The following is a 19,364-nucleotide window of genomic DNA, read 5'->3' as shown; positions in this document are numbered from 1 at the left end:
ATTGCTAATAAAAAAGCTGAGAATTTCCCCAAATGCCCTGCCTTTCTAGGAGAGAATGGGGTAGGAGCTGGTTGTTTGCATTCTGGCCTTGCCCGACTCTGTGCTCCTGAACCAGGTGCTAACTCACTCCCACAAGCAATTCTAACACTCATTGTCCTCCTGGTTACAAACAGTGGTCTGGGAGGGCCTCACCGAGAAGGTGACAACCTGAGGGAGAAGAGAAAGCAAGGCATTTGGATACCTGTGAAGAAAGGCAAATGCAAAGGCCCTGAGGCAGCAGGATGACTGTCCTGTCTGAAGAGTTTCAGAGAAGCTCATCTGGTTCTCCTGGTATGGGGGGGGGGCGGTGTCAAAGGCTGGAGATGGAGCAGGAGATGGGGGTCAGGGAGGCAATGCGAGGGGTCAGTCTGTAGGTAGTCCCCATCATAAGGACTTCTAACTTAACGGAGAGTCTGAGCAGAGGAGGGATATGATCTGACTTATATTGCAATAGAGTCACACGAGCTGCTGCCTGAGAACAGTCTGGGCAGGTGAGGGTAGAAGCAAGGAAACCGGTTAGGAGACTGGGACAAATTGCACATGATCATGGCCAAGGGGTCATACCTCATGGAGGATCAGCAATCAATTCCAACAGAGCAAGAAGGGGAGCTAGAGGGGGCTGAAAAGAGGAGGCTATCTGGGGCTCCAAGTGATTACTGAAAGATGAGAAGGAGCTAGTGTTCCAGAACCTTCCTGCCACCAATGTCATCTGTGACTATGTGCCTATGTGCTATTGGGCACTGAAATTTTCTCACACGGACAGAAAGAGCACATCATGTCTTACAGCTGGGGTGTGTGTCCGTTCCTGGACCCTAGGAGCTGACAGGGGCTGCAGGCCTCTGCACAGGTCAGACACTGACAGAGAAGGGCAGGGCTGGAGGGTGAGCACAACCTAGAGGTGGGGTTTCCGAAGCTGGTGCCCACCAGAGGGCATGCGGGGGCGCTCTGGGGATGTGCGGCTGGAGCCAAGGATGTGGGCCTGAAGCCAGGGGCAGCTGCAGCCCAGGGTGGTCAGAGGGCAGGGAAGGAATGTGGGAGGCCACTGGGGCTGGAGGAGGCGCGCCAAGGCAGGAGAGGCCGGAGCAAGTGCGGTTTTCCTACCCAAAGCGAGTGGGAGGGGTGGGAAGTGCAAGTCCTGGCTAATGGACCACGATTCAGAAAACCTGCTGCCACTGAGGTGCGGAGGAGAATGAAGACAGGCAGGGGTACGGCTACCCTAAAAGTCAGAGCGGGGTCACACTGTGCGGAAGGAGACGCAGTGACCAAGTCAGGCCCCGGGGGCTTTTGGGGTGACTTCGAGAGTTCCACTTCTTGACCTCGAGTGGGTTATAAAGGTGCAGAGCTTATAAGAATTCAGTAAGCTTTACTTTTGTTCATATGCTTCGTAAAAAAAAAAAAAATCTGTTTTATCTTACTGTAAAGAAGTTCTGAAGTCAAGAGCTACTAGGAGGTGACTGGAGACTTGGCAGCACAGTGTCCAGGAGGGGCTGTGGGGGGTAGAGGGGAAGAGAGGGAGAGGGAGTCCAGGAAAGAGGGCAGGACCTTCAGAGCCTTTTCCAAGTAACTGCGGCTGAGACCAGAATGGGACTGCAAGCGACCTCTAGGGGGCGCCGCAGGGTCGCGAGCTGAGGTTAAGGACGCAGAACCCTGCCAGCTCTTGCTGCCCGGACAGAAGCACGGGAAAGGGGCGGGCACTGTTTCTGCCAATCAGGAGGCCCCTCCCCAACCTTGGCTACTCGTTGTTGAAATGCGGCCCACGTAAAATGCCTGGGGGCATAAAACACGATTTCCAGGACTGTACAAACCGAAGAACGGGAAATATCGCAATACCTTTAAAATACTGATTGCTGGTCGAAATGGTAACATTTTGCATGTTTTGTGTTAAAGAAAATCTATTCCTGAAATTAACTTCTTCCTTTCTTTTCCTTTTTGGATGCGGCTTCTAGAACATCTGGCATGGCACATGCTGTGCCTATGAGGATGGCTCTGTTGGAGAGGTCAGCTCGCAGCAAGGCATCGGTGATCATACCGCCCCCCTGCTGGGCACCTGGAAGCCTGCCCCTGCTCTAAGAGTGAGACCTCAGGGTACACACACCTGCCCGGGAGGCGGCCTATCAGGCCCTGCTCTCTCCCCCTTGGCCCGCCAGGCCTCTCCATGCTGTGCTCCGGCCCACTGTCCTTCTAGCTCCTAGAAGGGCTTGTGGCCTCTCAGCTTAGGGCTTCCCACAGGGGGCTCCCAACACTCTCCCTGAGGAGCGCTCCCCACTCCTGGAAACTCCCCTCACTGGTCCCATCCCCTCACTGTACCTTGCTGCTGTGGCTCTTTTGTCTGCTCCCAACCCCCTGTTAGACTACTGGAAGTTTCCTGAGGGAGGAGAGCTCATCTGCCCCTGTGTTCCTGGGTCTTAGCTGTGCCTGGTGCACAGTACATGCCCAGTTTTGGGGAATGAAGAAACAAGGGAGGCACGTCGGAAGCACAGGATGAATGAGGAGATGGACCTGAGGGCGGGCTGGAATGGGAGGCCCCTGATGGGAAGTGAGGAATCAGCTGCTGGGGGCAAGGGCAAAAGGAGAGGACCCAGGGCTCACAGAGGTCATGTGGTGGCACCAACCACCCAGCAGAGGCCAAGGGCCACACGTTTTACTGTCCCTAACCTGCCTGTGGGATTTGGCAGAATCAGCATCTGGTATCTTCAGAGCCATCCTTGACAGTTTATTTTTTTGTGAGGCAACATTTGTGACATATATGTATGTGTGTGTATGTGTGTGTGTGTGTATATATATATACACATATATACATACACACATATATACATACACACATATATGTATATATACACATATATAAAAGTGTATATATACATACATATATATGTGTGTGTATATATATGTGTATATATATACATATATATATGTATGTATATATACACTTTTCCCAAGACATGGCCGGGCAGGGTTTGATAATGGCACATCTGGCCTAGAAGCCCATGCATGGCCTTGTGGGGTTTTGTGATGGGCGGGAAGGTGCCCTAAGAAAGGGACAGTCCCTTCCCACTGGCATCCCCTAGGCCTGCAGAAAAGCTCAGCTCAGGGCTCAACACTTCAGAGAACGGGGCCAGTACTTCTGGGGACAGAAGGACATCAAAGGACTATCAGTGCACTCAGGGAGGCAATGTCCTCTACCAGGGATCACCAAACATTTTCTGTAAAGGGCAAGAGAGTAGATACTTTGTGCTCTGGAAGCCACAGGGTCTCCGTCGCACCTGCTCACCTCTGCCCTTATAGCATGAAAGTGGCCATAAATATGTAATAGTGAGCTTGGCTGGGTCCCAATAAAACTTTATTTACAGAAACAGGCAGCAGGCTGGATTTGGCCCGTGGCCCCTAGTTTGCCAACCCCTGCATGCCTCTCCAAGAAATGAGGCCTCCCTTCTGGTCTCAGGGCCCTGATTTTCCCAAAACTGGATGCCATATTTTGAAACTCCAGTGGCTTTCCTTAGACAAACACTTTATGTCAGCAAAGCACTAGAGAGTTTCAGGAATCTCCCACGTAACGGAGAGGGAGACTCAACCCACCATTAGGCCGGAAGCAAGTCAAATGACAATATTTCACGGGAACAGTAAAATGACAACCTTATCTCATTGGTCCCCGGATTTTTCCTCTTTGGTATTTCATGAAATGTAACTCAAGCGGGGCAGTACCCGGCGTGGAAGGTGGAGTGGGGAGGCCGGGGGAACAGAAGCATCGCCTGTAAAATCATCAGGGCCCGCCTCAGAGCCAAGGCAGCTTCTTGAACAGGAGAACATAACTCTCCCAAGCAGTTCCCCACCCTGACCCCCACCCCAGGCGCCTCTGAAACCCCATAGGGGAGGGGAGCATTGAGAAAAGGAAAACACATACCTAACCACACACCCCAAGGTGTTGTTGTGGAACACAGGCCACAGCAGGCCTTCGTGGCAGCGCGGGCCATGAAATGCGCAGGGAAGGTGGCCAAGCCAGCCCTACCCCTGGCTCTGTGTGGGCAACTGTCTTCAACCTGTCACGCGGGAGCGAAGCTTCTAGCAGCTTGTCCACTGAGAGGCAATTGCCAAGCAATATCTTGCCCCTCATGCCCTTGAGGCCTGAGACGTTTTCTATGGCCTTTTCTATGGCATTCTCCCGCCCCAGAGGGTGACTCACCGAGGTCAGCGCCTCCACGTTGGCGCCCGCTAGACAGAGGTAGCGCACCACGTCCAGAATCCCGTTGTTGGCTGCAAGGTGCAGAGGCGTTCGGCCGTACTGGAAAACACAAGAAAGCCCAAAGAGAGTCCTTCTCAACGATGGCTGCTGAGGACGGCCCTGGATGCGAGTCCATCCCATGGGTCAGCACTGTGTGAGGGATCTGGGATCCCCCTGAAGACACAGGAGGTGTGGGCTCCCTTCTCCAGAAACTCGCCCTCTCCTGAGGGACGCAAGCCTGGCAGGACGGGGGCGAGTGTTCTCCAGTGAGAAGAGTAACTTGGAACTAAAACTGGAAAGGATGAAAGAGTAGGAGGCTTATCATAACTAAATCAAGTCTCCCGCTGTGCGGGCAGAAAGGAGGCCTGAATCAGGGCTCTTACAAAGGGTCCCAAAGTTCCAGAAAGATCTGCACCACAGTTCAAATATGGATGCTGCAAGGGACAAAGGGATGGAAGGAGAGCTACTGAGGTGGCTCTACTGCGGTGACAGTGCAAGGCCATGCCTACCATGCTCCCTCATGTTTATGTCTGTGGTTCCCAAACTGTGTGCCCAGGCACCTCAGGGCACTGCAGTGAGTTCACGGGGTACTGGGGAATATTTTGCATTTTCAATGGAAGCAGCAGGTTCAGACTCAAAGTGAACTACTAGCTTCAAGAGGCAGTTCAGGCTCTCAGCAGGAGACTGCCCTGCCTTCCTTTCTGTGGTGTTAGCACAAAGGGTGTGGGGAGGTTACTGCGACAGGAGGTGAGTATCTTGAGGACATCAGGGTAGAGCAGGAAGTAAGGGTGGCAGTGTCCAACCTGGGTTCACGTCTGAGAGTTGTGAGGTGCCCAAAAAGCACACACGTCCCATTGGTATGCCATTGGGGTTATGGAAGCCTGAAATCAAAATATTTGTTTCCTTTCCATTTGTGTGGGGTCACTTTTTCCCACAGCTATTGAGTCTTTAGGACATAAATTCTTACTAGGCTGTTTGGGCCAAACCACTTAATAAGCAGAGCAGTTAGGTATTTCTCTTGCCCTGGGGGAACCAGGAAAAAAGTTCTGAGACACCAGGACCAGGAAGGCTGAGGAATTTCAGGTACCGGTCTCAGGCTGTTTATTTGCAATTGTAAGCTTTTGTTCTGGAGTTAACACCTGCTGATTTAGAATATGCAAAGGACCCTGAGGGATGGGGTGGAAAACAGAAGTGCTCCTCTCCTTCTGTCCCCACCCCAACTTCCCTCCGCAGAGCAGATCCTGCTGGTCCCTTTGTTGCCTTTCCTGCCAAGCTTTTAGCTCTCAATCCATAAAAGGAAACAAATAATTTGAAAAGCCGGGACATGATCACACCCCACTCTACACGTTCACCTGACAATACATGGGTGACACTTCGTCATGCCTGTCACTAGAGGAATTACGTTCTTTCAGACACCGTGTGTGAATATGTGTATATATTCACGCAGACAGCCCCCTGAGGACGGACACTGAAGGTGGTTCCGTTCCTTGCCCTTACAAATACAATGTGCATACATGTCTTGTGTTTTGTTTACTGTCATCTAGAGAGCTTTAGAAAGCAAATGTGAAGCCTTCAAATACACTAGCAATGCAGTGAGAAGGAGGAGAGAGGTTGTAAAGACGGGATGAGGTGTCTGGATTTATGTGGAAGGAAGAGAAACTTGGCAGTGGGAGGCATCGCCTGATGCAAGGGAAGAAGCACAACAAAGAAAAAGGACTAGGAAGTTGACACTTTTGAAGGCTCCAACCTTTCATAGAACCAAACCCAAACTCCTCAGGATTGGAGTCAAGGTCTAGCACCATCTGGACCCAAGATCCCCTTCCACCTGCGTTTTCTCTCTGTGCCCCACTGCCTGTCCCCCCACAAACCTACACCCCCAGGTCAGCTGCAGGCGCATCCAGAGAATCGTCCCCAAACATACACGAACAGTTCCCTCAGTCTGAAACACACTCTCCCCTGTTCTCCATCCAGCAAAGCCCTAAGTGCCTCTAAAAAGCCCTCTCGGTTTCTCTAATGTGCCCAGCGCCACCTTGCCATGTACCTGTCCCTGTGAAAGCAGACTGCAGGAGGAGACAGAGCTGGAGGGAAAAGCAGCCTGAGGGCAAGAACCATTCCCGCTGTTATCTGCAAGCGCCAGACCTCACCCAGCACAACGCGCTGAAGAAAGGTATTAGGACATGCTTGGCTGGCTGGCCATTCTCACTCATGCACTTGGATATGTGCATGCATGTGTGCCCAACTGCGTGTGCATGTGTGTGTGCATGTGTCTGTGCTGGTCTGTGTATGTGTGCACACATACGTGCATCTCTATGTGTGGGCACGTGCATGTGTGTATGAGCACAACATGCTTTCCATCTTTGCTGATAAGAAGAGCCATCCCAGAGGAAGAAGGTTTAAGGTCCGCAGGCTCAGTGTCACCCAGCTCTCTCTGCCCTGTGCTCCCTGGCACAGCCCATGTCCACAGCCACTCTCCTGTTTTTCCCATGGGATGAATGAAGACTGAGAAAGATCTGTTTCACTTTGATGAGCATCAAAGGTAGTGACAAATTCCTGTCCCACACTGCGGACAGGGGTAGGACCTGAATGGCCACTGTTATCTCCGGGGTAACTGAATCCAGGTAAGGAAAAGGCCAGACATATCACAAGAAAGGAGTGACCATCTGCCTGTGGGACATGGGCTGTCATGTGCTAAGGTCCGTTTGGACAGTTGCTTACAAGGGTGAGGCCAAGTAAAGGTAGAGGCGCTTTCCGAGCAAGTAATGCCTTCTTCTTACTAATTCAAGATCCTCTTAGAGTTCCATCATTTTCTTAAAACTAAAAGCTAGAAGGGGCACCTGGGTGGCTCAGTGGGTTAGGCCTCTGCCTTCGGCTCAGGTCATGTCTCGGGGTTCTGAGATCGAGCCCCGCATCGGTCTCTCTGCTCAGCGGGGAGCCTGCTTCCCCCCTTCTCTCTGCCTGCCTCTCTGCCTACTTGTGATCTCTGTCTGTCAAATAAATAAATAAAATCTTTAAAAAATAAAAAATAAAAAATAAAAAATAAAAAAAACCTAAAAGCTAGAAAAGGGAGAAAAAGCCGAAGATGTTCTCAGTCCTCTGAAGAAGGAGTGAGACACACAGAGTGACAGTGTGCTGAGCCCCTGAGCACTGACGGCGGCCCAGGGAGCCTGTCTGTGGGTCCCAGTGCACAGAGCTGCTCATCAGACAGAGGCTGGGGCTCGGAGCAGGTTCCACATGACCCTCTGACCCGGGCTATGGACTCCAGGAGGCTGACGCCATGGAGCTTCTGCTGAGCTCAGGTCCGTGACCAAGTCACCTGCTGAACCACCTCTCTGAGCCACTGTGTTGCCCTATACGGTAGAAACACATCTATGGGGATATGTCTGGACGGCCAGCCACAGCATCAACAACAGAGAGCCTTTCCCAGTCAATAGGCCAGTAGTTTTTAAACATGGAAGTCTAGGATTATCTTGCCAGGTATTTTATTTTACTTTTTTAAAAGATATACTTATTTATTTGAGAGAGAGAGAGCGTGTGTGTGTGCATGTGAGCAAGGGAAGAAGGAGAGACAGAATCAAGCAGACTCCACATGGAGCACCGAGCCTGCTGCAGGGCTTGATCCCACGACCCTGAGATCATGACCAGAGCCAATGGCCAGAGTCAGCCGCTTAACTGACTGAGCCACCCAGGTGCCCCTCTTGCTGGGTATTTTAAGAGCATATTAGCAGGTGCACTGTTTGCACTCAGGCATGGGAACACCTATTCCCTTCTTTAACTTGGTGCAAGGAACCCAGAGTCACCCGCTTGGCCCCTCCACCTTCCCACAGCATAGCTCATCTTAGACGCTGTGCACACAGTGGCCCTCCGTGCACGCTGTGGCCAAATCCAAACATATCCAAGTAAGCGCCACGTTGTTCCTTGAAGCCACTTTTTATTGGTTTAAAGACTCCTGGAAGGAAAGTCAAGGTCTTGATGCTGCTTTACATCTGGCTTTCCTGTTAAGCCACTTTCCTGACTGACTTGGCAGGATTAGAATGGGATAAACAAAGAAAGCAACCAGCGTAGCAGCTAATGGCTAAGACCTACGATCTTGCGTTTCCAAATTTCCAGAACACGCAGATTGCCAATTTCAATTTTCATTAGAATTAATCACATAATAGGCGAGAGGAATAATTTTTGGTAGGAGTGTAATTTTCCCGCTGTTTCAGATATTAATTCTCTTACCTCAAACAAATCATAATAAAATTCTGCTGGCATCATCTCTGCCATTTACAAACAAACCCTTCCCACATTCAAAAATTTAATTCTACTTGGACTTTCTTTTTAACACAATCACAAAAGAAGAGTGTTTGCCTTTCTTACAGTCACATGGCTGAAACCACAGAAAGAGCCAACTCTTCTGTCTTATTTGGTAATGAAAATCTAGATGGTGTTCAGGGAAAAGGGAAGGTGGTAGCTAACTTCTAGAAGTCAACATCTGGGGTTTGTGGAGCACGTAATTATTTACTTCCGTTTCTTTATTTGCCAAATGGTAGCATTCCCTCGGTCTTACCAAATTTATTTAGCACAAACTAGGGTTGTGAGTGCTTGACCATAAAACTCTCAATGGGTGAAGCTAAGAACAGAAATCGGGGTCTTGGATTCTCAGTGAAGCGTCTTCCCGAAGACTTAGTGCTCCAGAAAGAGACTCTCATTTGATGGATGTTCCAGAATTCCTCCACAAGAGCTCTCACACACACACACACACACACACTCTGCTCCTTTTCTCTCTCTTCCTCTCTTAATGTTCATAAGTGACCACCTGGCTAGGTAGGAAGTACTTATTCATGTAATAATTTTCTGTTACTTCACGAAGTTATTCAAAGCTAAATGTAAAATATGACATTAAGGGGCACCTGGGTGGCTCAGTGGGTTAAGCCTCTGCCTTGGGCTCAGGTCACAGTCTCAGGGTCCTGGGATCGAGCCCTGCATCAGGCTCTCTGCTTGGCGGGAAGCCTGCTTCCTCCTCTCTCTATGCCTGCTTGTGATCTCTCTCTCTGTCAAATAAATAAAATCTTAAAATAAAATAAAATATGACGTTAAGTAGAGAGCCCTGTAAGACCGAACAGGTGCCCATGAGTAACACGGACTTTGAACAACAATGAGACGCAAAGAGAAGCCTGGCCACACCCAGCGGCAGCTGGTCAGGCGCATGTGCCGGTCCCTGCATCCCCGCCGCCATTACCTTGTTGGATATATCCAGATTGCAGCCGGCTTCACAGAGGGCCACCACAATGGGCATGTTGCCGTCTTTGCAGGCCACATGGAGTGGGGTGTTGCCATGCCTGTCTTGGAAGTCAACAGAACACCCCTGGCCGATGAGAGTCTGGATCACCTCCATCTGACACCGTCTCACGGCAAGATGAAGAGCGATGTGTCCATCCTGCAAAAAGCACCAGGGGCCATGAGCACTTTCCCTTAGGCCCGCGGGGCTGGCCGCTCGCCTTTCCAGCCGCCACTGGGCCAAGATGAATTGGGGACGGCATCGCTAGCGCAGAGCCTGATGGGAGGATTACATAACAGACTTTCCTCCCGGAGAGTGGGGGACAGGTTTCGTGGGCCCCACTAAGTAACTACAGACTGACGATTCCAGGTGCGGCCAGTACAATCAGAGAAAAAGAGCCAACACTCTTTCTTGTCCCTGACTTTACAGAACTTAAGAAATGGTAGGTACTCCAATGGCCTGTTTTATCACAGACCTGAAAACCACTTTGAAGAAACATTCGCTCGGCAGTCTTTACTGACTTCCTAAGTAGAATGCCCATTCTTTTATCTTGCCCTGGGAGAAACTGAGATGTGTTCAAGAGCTGCCTTATATATTAGGGGCAAATATAACATGTTGACTCCGGGCATCCCCAAAAAGACCAGCCTTGTTACGGATTCCCTGGCAAACAGACAGGTTGAGTTTCCCGAGCCAGGGGCAGAGTTTGGGGCCATGTCTGTATGGGGACTCTGGGCTGTGACAACCACAAAAGGTCTTCAGCCATTACGAAATGTCTCCTGGGGGCAAGCTTGCTCCCAGTTGAGAACCACCTCTCTGTACTAAGAAAATACTCCAAAAACAGCAATTACTAACTTAACTACACCATCCCAAATCTGACTATATAGAGTAACATCACAGCCTCACGTTAAGTACAAACTTAAAATAAGAACAGATTATGCTGAATTTGTATCCTAAATAAAGGAACACCTGGTCGAGAATGGCAATTATCAGACAAACAAGGGTGGTTTTCGTCTTTTTACAAAACAGCCGGCGATGAAAGTAAATAAACCACCTATTTCTTTCTTTAATCTACGAAGTAATAGTGACTTGCGAATTTTAGTCCTAACTGAAGATTGTCTTAGGCTCAGTGATCATCGCTGTACCTGCTCCAAAGCGGAAAAGGCTAAACTAAGATACACACCTGAGTCATGTGACAGACATCAAGTGTTAAATGTCACAAAGGAATATTAATTATTAAACAGAATCTAGAAAAGGGCACAGAATTTCTGAAACAGAGAGGACAAAGGATCACTGTAATTTGCTACATTCGAGTTTGTTAGGTAAATTAATAGAGGAGGCTTGTGGTGCTACCAGCTCCCCAGATCGCATGCCAGGGAGTCTGATACATTTACCCACAAAGCACCTTGTCGCAGGCATTGAGGTCGGCTCCATGTTCGGAGAGACACTCCACGATGTCGTGGTAGCCCCGGGCAGAGGCTGTCAGGAGGGGCGTCTCTCCTTCTCGGTTCTTAATATTCACGTTGCAGCCGGCTTCGCAAAGGGCTCTGGCCACGGAGTAATAGCCGTGCCAGGCCGCACAGTGCAGGGGGGTTTCTTCTTCCTGGCCAAAGAGACACACGCATAGAAGAGACGGACACAACAACATGCAAGTACGCGTGCGCAGAGTTCCAGCCGAGTCACGGCAGCCGAGTGACGACAGCACAGACAAAAGAGCTCATGGCCAGTGGAGGAAGACGTTCACCGGAAATAATGGATGTGGGTCTGACTTCTCTCCTTCATTGTGCGTCCACACCTGTGTGTTGCACAAATTCAGTTTCCCCTGCCGGTTACTAACTGACTTTCAGGAGCCCCCTGGAACGGTGGGCTCGGCTGTTCTAAACAAGGGAGCCCAGGGGTGGGTAGGTTTATAGCATCTTTCTTGGGAAAGTGCCTTCGTTCACGTCCTCTGAGACTCCTCACGGGGGGAAGAGCACTTCCCGAGCAAGCATTCCTGCAACAATCTTAACCCCTCAAAATTTCTGTCCTGTATGTCACATAAAGATGAGTCACATGATTTACTGTTGCTCTGGCAAAGAAGTGCTGAGATCATCGGGCTTTAAGAAGTCACGGGAAGGGCTGGCCGTACAGTCTATAGGCCTGAAAGGCCTGTATATTCACCACCAATATCGTTAGATGCTCATGTCTGTCCGCAAGAGGTTATTATGGTATAGTGCTGACGGCATGACTCTGGAACCATGACTGTGGAACCAGACTGCTCTGCTACTTAGCAGCTGTATGAGCTTGGGCAAGTCACTGAACCTCTCTGTGCCTCCGTCTTCTGTAAAATGAGGATAATAATAGCAACCCACATGCAGGATTGTCCAGAGGAGTAAAGGAAAGAATGAATAAATGTTTGTGTTTCTGTTTGAGTCCCTGCCCTCTGAAATCTAAGCAGAAAACCCCAAGGACCCAACCCTATCCATCAGCTCGGGGCACATCCATGCAGCGAGCAGGCAAATGGAAGGACATCGACTACCATAACCCACCTTGTCCTGGAAATTGGGATTAGAGCCAAAGCTGCACAGTAACTGGACCACATCGGCGTGGCCGTAGCGAGCTGCCACGTGAAGGGCTGTCTCTCCAGACTGTAAGAGAAACAGACAAATTCAGCAGACTGTGGAAACTGAATGCATAGGACTGGAGACCAGATCCCATGCGTGCCTGGCTCCACATCTTCCTCTTTGGGCCCCCACCACCCTCAGGCCTGATGCCCCCTTGGTGATTGGGCCCAGGACCCTGGGGTAGGATGTGTCCCACACAGCTAGTGTTAAACCCAGACACATAGCTCACCCTGCTTGTCACAAAACCTCCTAAGTAAGAATGCTCCCCTGTCTGTGATGGCGATTTTCAATCCTCTCTATATATTGATGCTCACAGCCATGGGATTTTTTTTTTAAACACAAAACTCCCTTTTTAATATTACATTATTTAAAGTTTTGTTTATGATCAAGTTTCTGATTTCACTGTGTATGTTTAGGATGTTATTTCTTACATTCTCAGAGATTCTAAAACATATCACTTTTAGCCCACAGTCGCATTCTGTGAATTTGTAATATATGAAATTTCCTCAGGATGTTTTACTTATATTTGCCCAAAACTTGGAGTACAAACAGATTTAAAACAAAACAAGATACTTGTTGCTACCTGACCAAAACTGCCGTAACGTGTGTGTGTGTGTGTGTGTGTGTGTCTTTGATGTGACTATCATCCCTTAGATCTAGAGCAGTGCGCAGTCCATACAACTGTATGTGGCAGTCCTGAAAGAACATGACAAATCAGTCTGCAAGTATTAGGAGCAGAGCGGGGTTGCACAGTTCAATGCATAATGGATGAGGAAGTAAGAATCCTAGGTATGTGTTCCAGCCCTGCCAATTAACTCACATGACTGTTGTGTGAACCAAATGAAACAACAGATATACAAAAGTAAATTTACCTTGCTAAATCAATAATTTTTATAATATCTTTGCCCCCCAAAGCCTTATTTTACATGTAGTCTCAATGAATCCTTCTAGTGCGTAAGATCTACACTGGCAGCTACTTCAGAGAGGAGGAAAAGGGTAAAGGTAGGTACACATGGTAATTGAATAAAAGAATCAGGACTTGGTTGTCTCTCTAGCAGAACCCTGAGTTTCCATGTTATGGGGAAGATAAGTCACTGCTTGCATATTATGCCAACGACTTGGTAGATTTCAGCTAACTGCAGATTTTAATATTAGACCAAGCCAGCAGCAGAAAGAAACTTCTAAATTAAATTCTCTGCAGGAAGATTTTGATTACGAGCCCTATCGCTTTGGGTCTTGATGCATATGGCAGGTCAACACTCATAAGCAACCTCTTATCACTTCCTATGGTCCCTAAGAAAATAAGTGGCCTTACCTTGTCTTTAACATCCAAGGGGCATTTGTTCTCATTGAGAAATTTCAGGGTATCAACGTGGCCATGCCGAGAGGCCCAGTAGATGGCATTGGATCCACCCTGTATAAAAACAAATGTGGAATGACGTTTCCAGATCCCAAGGCACGCATCACTCAGACTCGCTCTAGTTCCCTTCCTGAGTGACGGCAACTTCAAGGGAGCAACTTCCAAGAGGAATACACTCCCGTTTTATTTTTTAGTTTTGCCAAAAAAACCAGTTATGTAAGATGTTGAGATTTCTGGGAAGCTCTCTGTCCTATCTTTGCAACTTTCTTGGTAAATCTAGAATCATTTCAAAATGCCATTTTTCTTCTCTTACAACCTTCATTTCAATCTCTGGTTAGAACTTTGTCTGTGCACAAGGATCAGATCCAGTCCATTTATAGTTTTGTTGAAAATGTATGGAAGCTGATGGCAGAGCCATTGTAGTGACTACTCCCTGTTCAACACTTGTATCTATCCTTCCAGTGTGACCTACACCTCAAGGTGTATGGCGTGCCCTTTCTTTGTTGTCCTAATAAACGTGCAGGCAAATGTATTTCTGATGAGATTAATTAGATCATGAAAATTTTGCCAAATATGACATTTACTAACCCTGTTGAGTAAACGTGATAAGTCAGGAGTGCATCTTGGTAGTGCACAAGGGAAGACAAGAGGAAGGAAAGGGTCTGCCTTTTTCTTTATAACACAGGTTAGACTGGACCAGCCTGTTAGGCAGTTCACCTTCCTTTACAGCAAATGGAGAAATGAAGTCACTAAGATAGGGAGACAGTGGGAAATACTTAAAAGCTAATTCAGTGGCACTAAAACAGAATTCTGACCTTATCCTGGACATCGATTCTTGAGCCTCTTTTAATGAGCAACTGTAGTATCTGAATATTCCCACAGCCAGCGGCGATCAGTAACGGAGGTGTCCCGTGCTGGAAGAGGCAAGGAAGAACATTTCTTTCCAGTTTGGTAGGAAGGGAAAAGCAGTTCTCCCTGGGGCCCCACACCACACAGCTTCCCATGTCGGAACACACACACAACCACTGCGGCACCACAGGGAAGGGGGACAAGAGGAGCACACACAGCCTTTCTCTGCTGGGTTCCCAACCCAAGGTGACATGTGCCTTTGCAGGAGGAGCACATTTACAATGTCATGAGTAGAGGTACATGAGGGGCATGAAGAAAGGCCCTCAATGCCCTTGACCTCATTTCTAACTCAATCCACTATCAACACAGAAGTGACTTCCCCACAGGATGGCGCCTGTAACAGCCCCAGGGAATGGAGAAGTGAAAGGGATCCTCTCCATCTTGGACTTGGAGGTGTACAGTCGTGGTGACTCCCCCCCCGCTCCCCCGGCAGAACAGCCTCAGACCTTGTTGGGTTGGTTAACGTCATAGTTGGACAATGAGCCCAGGAGGTGCTGCAGGCCAGGGACGTTGTCATCATTGATGGCGTGGATGATGGCTTTCATCACAAAGGAGTCTTCCTCATCCTTGAGAGAGACCGTGAAGAGGGAACAAGAGTTAGCTTGCTGGCCATGATTCTCTTATCAGCATAAGAGAAATCAGTGCTCATTTGTCAAGAGAAGCATTCAGCGCAAAGTAAGCCACTTTCTCCCCAAATCCACCTGGTCATGAAGGGAAGGAGGCTCCTTTTTGCTCCTGCCATGTTGGAAACTAACACCGCCTTCTGTCTACCCACATATACATATATATATACACACACACATATAAATACACATACACACACACATATACACGGACACATACATATTTATATATACCCTAGAGGGGGAGAAGTATGAAAATAAAGGCCCAAAAAATGGAAAGCAGATGCATTTCTTGTTACAAGAGAAAATAACTAGATAATGTTGAACAACAACTTAGTTAAATCTTTGCCACTTTGTCAGAGTTTTCTTATAATAATAAGATATTTACCAAATATGGCACATTAAAACTAAGGAATAAGCCAGAAAAGTCCCAAACAAAATCTCTGGACATACAGGATATGGCTTCTACTATTTCAAATCTGGAAAAGCATATGGACAGACATTGAGTCTTTGCTTTGGGGGCAGAACGGAGAAAGCATTTCTCTCTGGGCTCAGCTTTCTCTTCTCTATGGATCTGAATCCAAACAAACTTTACGAGGGTTTTAATAATATCCGTACTAAGCCCATGTCAAGAATGTCACTGGTTTCACTTTTCCAACACAATTCACTTTGATGACTAAGAGACATTTGCATGAAAGTGACAGTCAAGAGAAATGGGGTGAATGGGAAGAAGAGGCAGATGGTCACCATAGGTCCCTATGATTAGCAAGACATCAGGACAAAGAGGGAACTGGAGTTGTGGGAGGGGCTATCCCACCTGGAGCCCCCACACAGCCCGAAGCCCTCTCATACCCTAAACTTCACATCGCGCTGCTTAGATTTCCCCCTGAGAGATTATTCAAGATGATTTTAATTTGTAACATGTAATTGTTCTCACCTTACTTAGGTTAATAGTTTTTGTCTTGTCCCTGGTTCCGCTGTTACCCTCAAATAATCCCCAAACCCAAACTTTCTCCTCACTTCCCCCTTCTCCGACCTTGCTTCTTCTCTCCCATTCCTATTTTCTTCTTAACCTTTCCTATCTCTTTTTACCCTACAAAGCTACACCTGGAGTCTCAGTGAAGCAACTAGTATCAGAGGGAAGGGAAGAGTTGGTATCTGCGGGTATGTCATCCTGCCCGTGGAGCCCCTGGAGCCACTCAGGAAACATTTACTACATAGTAGTCACGGGAGCAGGCTGGTTCCCACAGAAACACCCTTTCTGGTTCCCTTTACCTCCAGGGCTCCCAAAGCCCTACTGTCTGTCAGGGGAGGGTCTCAGTGAATTCAGACGTGTCCAGCCATATCTGAAGAGTTAATCTGTGATTAGGTTTCAGTGTGGATTAAGGGAAAAAAAACCATGGAGTTGTTCTCGAGGGCATTACACACGCAATACAGGATCAACAGGGGAAGTAGGTTTAGCCTTCTGGTCTACCATGAACTCCCCCGGCGAGCCCCACAATATTTGCCCTGATTTGTGTGTGTGTGTGTGTGTGTGTGTGTGTGTGTGTGTGTTGGCAGGAGGAGTGTCTGGCCCTTTTGTACTACTATGACCCAGTATTTTCCAAGGTCAATGGCAACAGAGGACTCTCATTTTATTCATGAAAATTAGAATAAATGCTTTCCTCTTCTGTTGACCAGTCACTCATCAAACCGAGAGTGTGGGAGAGGCGGAGTGGGGGGGGATGGTGTTAGAGTCAGTAGGCGGGGGTGGGTATGGTGCCAATCCAAACAAAGAGAAAAGAGAACAAAAGAGGCAACAGAGTACATCAAATCAACCACCCAGTTCCCTCCCTTGAGTGGAAGAAGAAGAGGCCTGACACTTCCATGACTTCCGGTTTTCTGGGTTGTTGAACAAATCAAACAACCTAAACATCTGAAACACACAGTGCTAAGAACAAACCTCACCAAGGCAAACAGGTTTGCTTACCAGAGTATCATCGCTTCTGGCAACACTCATGTTACTCCTGGACAAGAATGACCTGGATAATCTTTGGCACAGTGATATCAAGCGAACGGATTGCTAAAAAAAAAAAGGAAAAAGTGAAAAAAAAATAAAATTCAGGAGAAGGGAAAGAAAGAGCATATATAAGGATACTCAAATTAGTGCAAATAGCAAAGTCTTTGAGCTGGCATTCACTGCTGATGGCATGTTCTTTGCGGGGGGATCTTACAAGGATCCTATAAGGAGGTTGGATCCTATCTGCTTAAGGAAACTTCTAAAGGTCTTATAAATCAAGACAACAGGATAGAGATTTCCCTTCCACGTTTCATTAACTACACAATTGCCCGGTCTGGATCCCTTCTCTTAACAGGTCCTTATCTACTTTTTGAGCAGTGGGATCTTACCCTAACAAAGCCTTTGCACATCCCCACTCAGAGAAGCATGGTATGCAAGGGTCTTGTCCTGTGTCCTTCTGCCCAGGCAAGCTGGTAATGTGACTATCAAAATTCATGCAGTTGTTGGAAACAAAAAGTGGGAAACTCCTTAGCCTATAGGGCAAACACCCCTGCATTTACTCTCAAAAGGCAAAAGCAATAGTGAATAGTGTGTGTGTGTGTGTGTGTGTGTGTGTGTGTATGAAAAAGAAAAAAAGAGAGAAATTACAGTGGTTCTCTCTATTATTTTAAGACTATTCTCAGGGCTTCCTTTAGACTAAGTGTTAAGTCTCAAGTAAGCTAGTGCTGTGGTCCTCCTCATCCCTATCATGGCACCCAGAACTTGATGGGTGTGAATATGAGGGCCATTTCTGGCCCAGTGGACAGAGACATGGGGCAGGCACCTGCTTCCTTTGGGCTTCACACAACCCTGGGCGTAGGAAGACATCCTGTCACCTTGTTAACCTTGAATTTTCATTCGTGCAAGGTTGGCTGGAATGCCTTTTAGAGCCATGCCCCACACAGCCCCCACAGAGGCCATCCACACTGAAAAAGCACAAGAGGCCACAGGGCAAATGTTCATGGCCTTGCCCCACTCCCACCCCTACCCATCACAGATCAAGGTTGGACTTAGAGAACCATTCACACAAGTTCTGCTATAAACGCGATTCCATGCTGCTTACCACAAAGAACAGACTGATTTAAAACGTGGCTTGTTGCGTTTAGGAAGAGACTGCACTATAATGTTGTTGTGCGGATTTAAACATTTGCCTTGGGAATGGTTTTGATTTTTTTTAAAAAAATGCAAAAATTACATATGAAAATTAGAGTTAAAAAGGACTGAAATATTATTTTCACCTATCTTTTGAAAATAGCATAATGGTGCAGAAGACTAGAGTAAATTTAAACAAACAGACCAAAGAAGGATGCATTTTTGTACGGCCAGTATCAGAACAGATGAGACTGGCCAGCGTCAGTGCCACAGAGGAAAGAAATCAGTTAATCGTTCCCTGTCAAACACTCTTACTTTCCACTTTTTCCGGGCTGCGAACTTCTTGAACTTCTCCATGTTGACTGCCGACGCCTTTCTACTAAGTGCTTGCTGGGTATCTTTAGGCTAAAATCAAAGTCCAAGAAAGCAAATTTAGAGCCCTCAAATGATGGAAATGTGCGCCATGACAACTTTTGGGAACCTCTAACTATTTGGGATGTGTACACACTCACCTTACGAATATAACACAACAAATTCGGATAATATGCAAGAGCCAGGAACCTAGTGTCTGGAGGTCAACCCTCATGGCCAAGGGTTTGATAAAACCCATAAAGAGTGGATCTTGGGAAGAGCTGAAGAATTGAGCTTGGACCAGGCTGAATGCGAACTTCCCGCAGTGAGAGTTTGGGAATGGCAAGATTCATGGCGAGGTTGCATGATGCGGTACGTGAACTTAGTATCATCAGGTAGTTCAGACAGGGAGGACACTCAAAGGTTAGCAAATCAGCCCTGTCTGACAGCATTAGAATTCCCTGTACCAAATTTTTTTAGGAGAGCATTGGCTCTACTGATGAGAGGAGGAGACACCACTGCCCCCTCAGGGAGCCCAGGCAACCGCTAGGAGCTCACACAGCAGAACTCTCTGGAAGCCCCAAACCTACTTCAGCAATGCAACCTGTTACACTGCAATTCCCTTAGCAGTTCCATGATTTTAACGTGTAACTGCCGTAGCTGGAGCAAACAGTTCTTTAACCCAAATGCCAGTGGGTGTCTGAGAGAACACAGAGGTATAGAATAGGCCAGGGGGAGAGGGGCGGCAGGCTCGGGCACAGACAGCTGTGCAGGGTTTGGAGGGCTTTATGGAATGCGGGCTCAGTACTGTAACCTTTAAATTTCACAACAGACACCAGAAATCCAGATCTGATATGATATTTATGCTGGAAA

At 47.8% G+C, this 19,364-nt stretch overlaps 1 protein-coding gene across 2 annotated transcripts in view; it reads right to left on the bottom strand.

The window, feature by feature from the left end:
- Positions 1-19,364, bottom strand: part of DAPK1 (death associated protein kinase 1) — a 174,229-nt gene that overhangs the window by 31,908 nt on the left and 122,957 nt on the right. For both annotated transcript variants that reach the window (XM_080819410.1, XM_080819409.1), the window contains exons 10-18: positions 18,456-18,545; positions 16,980-17,072; positions 14,834-14,953; positions 14,294-14,392; positions 13,434-13,532; positions 12,044-12,142; positions 10,921-11,118; positions 9,480-9,677; positions 4,220-4,318 (exon numbers count right to left, since the gene is read on the bottom strand). In XM_080819410.1, coding sequence (XP_080675536.1) covers positions 4,220-4,318; positions 9,480-9,677; positions 10,921-11,118; positions 12,044-12,142; positions 13,434-13,532; positions 14,294-14,392; positions 14,834-14,953; positions 16,980-17,072; positions 18,456-18,545 — 1,095 coding nt within the window. The remainder of the gene's footprint in view (positions 1-4,219; positions 4,319-9,479; positions 9,678-10,920; positions 11,119-12,043; positions 12,143-13,433; positions 13,533-14,293; positions 14,393-14,833; positions 14,954-16,979; positions 17,073-18,455; positions 18,546-19,364) is intronic.

The sequence above is a fragment of the Martes martes genome, assembly GCF_963455335.1.
Source record: "Martes martes genome assembly, chromosome: 12".
NCBI lineage: Eukaryota > Metazoa > Chordata > Mammalia > Carnivora > Mustelidae > Martes > Martes martes.
This window is presented reverse-complemented; position numbering and strand designations above follow the sequence as displayed.